The sequence below is a fragment of the Camponotus vicinus genome, unplaced genomic scaffold (genome assembly GCF_025532165.1).
Source record: "Camponotus vicinus isolate PSW18456_S1 unplaced genomic scaffold, iyCamVici1.0 SCAF_14, whole genome shotgun sequence".
NCBI classification, from domain to species: Eukaryota; Metazoa; Arthropoda; class Insecta; order Hymenoptera; family Formicidae; genus Camponotus; species Camponotus vicinus.
The window spans coordinates 9,644,251-9,646,468 of NW_028141950.1; the positions used below are offsets into that span (position 1 = coordinate 9,644,251).

Sequence of the window (2,218 nt, forward strand, 5' to 3'; positions counted from 1 at the left end):
CGATTAAATAAAGAGAGGAAGGTCCTTTTACGTTACTCATCGTCGCGCGAAGGCATCGCAAAGAATCGTCAACTGAAATGCGATGATAACGCGAACTAAAAATAGTATAAGCGACGAGAGGCGCCAGGATGCAAATAGATAAATTCGATTTTAGCGTTATTGTGCGAGTTATCGCGATATTTCTTTAGTTTCGATAAATAACAGGCAAGCAAGGAAAAAGGCGATCTTTTTAAGTGCAGACGAAAACGATATTTTTATTTTGCAAAAATATTTGATATAAAAGAGGCTCTTATATATTATATTATATATAGGAGTTCCATTAGGACTTTTACTCCGCACAAATCGGACCTGCGCAGCACTCTGGGTAAGGCTTGCTGAGATCTACTTCGCGATAACCGATTTCCTTCCCTACCGGACATTGGTATAAAGGACACCTGGAAAGAAACAATAATAATAATAATAATAATAATAATATAAATATTAGAATAATAGTAGTAATAATAATAATAATAATAATAATAATAATAATAATAATTTTAATAATAATAATAATAATAATAATAATAGAAATAATAATAATTGAAATTGTCGAAATTCAATGAGATTAGAAAATAGATAAAGTATTGGAAATGGATAAATAATTTTGTAAAGAAAACTTTATTTATTATTAAATATAGAGATATCATTAGTGTTATTATATTTGTTAGAAAGATGTAAAATTTGCAAATGTTAAGTAATATATAAGATATCTCTCTTATTTCACAGAGTATCATCTTGTTACAGTATAACTAAAATAAACCATAGTCTCTTTAATTTATTGACAAATAAATCGTGCTCTAGAAATCATATACTTTCTCTGCGTCGCAATCTCAAGTAGACTCTTCTCGATTATTTTTTTTTTAATTTTTTTAAATTGGATGATCAATCGTGTATCAATTATCGTTGTCGCGCATTTCATGGAAATCTATTTTTGCAATCAATTGCAAAGTGGAAGGTCGGGATAACCGGTAATCAAAAGTTCGTTATATAAGAACCGGTTTTCTTGAATAGAGAAATAAACGCTCGAAAACATCAATTAAAAGCAACGCGATTTTTTCTTTCAGGATATCACAAAGTCTTGATGTAACGAGGAGAGATATTTTAAGAAGAATTAATTTGACAGATAAAGCTTGGACTTACGCGAGTATTAATATTGTACCCTGCGCGGTGCAAGTGATTCGTAAGCATCGACGAATGTGTTTACCCACACTTAGAGTCTCGTTCTCAAACAGACAGTTACCTATGTAAATAAAATCCTATCGTAGAAAGTTATCGTCCACTCGTGCAACATATTAATTAGAAATTAGAAATTAGAATTATAAATTAACTTATAAATTAGAATTTCGCCGCATCCGGAGATCAGTATCTCTTCTTCATTATATCTTTCTATCACCAAATTATCGCAAACTTACCCAGCACGGTATAAGCGAACACGCATACGAGCAACAAGATTGCGAAACGTTTCTTCATCATCTTTTTTTTCTTATTTAGAAAGACATCAGGAAGTGGAGGCGACAGTCAGACTAATTGTAAAAAATATCTCTTCAGCTCTTATATATTGTCCCTCCCCTCCATATATACAGGGTGTTTCATAATAAGTGTGAAAAGTTTTAGGAGATGATTCTTTGTCGAAAATTAAGGGGGATTTTTCATATAAACATATACTCCTACATCCCTCCCTGTCGAGTTACACTCCTCCAAAAATGGGGGTAAAAATTAAGTTTTTATTTTTTAGGTTTTTAGGTTTTTATTATAATTTTGTTTTTGTTCCCATTTTCCCAACATTTATTCTAATTTTATTTTTATTTTAAAATTTAACCTCGTAATTCGAAACCTATGTTATTTAGCATCGTGCTGTGCACGATAACGTACTTTGTTTTTTTTCTTGAAAACTATTCATTTTATGAAAAAAATAAAAGAAATAGAAAAGTTTCTAAACAAATCAAATTTTTTAATGCATATTTTTAGATGATCATATTCTGGTCCACTAAAAAGTTCTAATAAAAAATTGAATAGGAGTTTCTAGTTTCATCACCTTATAACAATACGGGAGGCTGAAAAAATATTAATAAATAATCTTTTTATTAATAGAAAATATCCACCTAATTTCATTTCTTTAATTTGTTCCAAATTTGAGAAAAAAATAAAAATCTAATTTTCACCCCCATTTTTGGAGGAG

The 2,218-nt window shown here is 29.9% G+C and overlaps 1 protein-coding gene across 1 annotated transcript; it reads right to left on the reverse strand.

Annotated features, from left to right (window-relative positions):
- Nucleotides 1-247: 247 nt before the first annotated feature.
- Nucleotides 248-1,543, reverse strand: LOC145965588 (uncharacterized). The gene is made up of 3 exons (XM_083089257.1): nt 1,452-1,543; nt 1,180-1,279; nt 248-434 (listed from the first exon to the last, which is right to left on the reverse strand). The coding sequence occupies exons 1-3, from the start codon at nt 1,510-1,512 to the stop codon at nt 329-331; spliced, it is 267 nt and encodes an 88-aa protein (XP_082945383.1). The 5' UTR covers nt 1,513-1,543; the 3' UTR covers nt 248-328.
- Between the last annotated feature and the right edge of the window lie 675 nt (nt 1,544-2,218).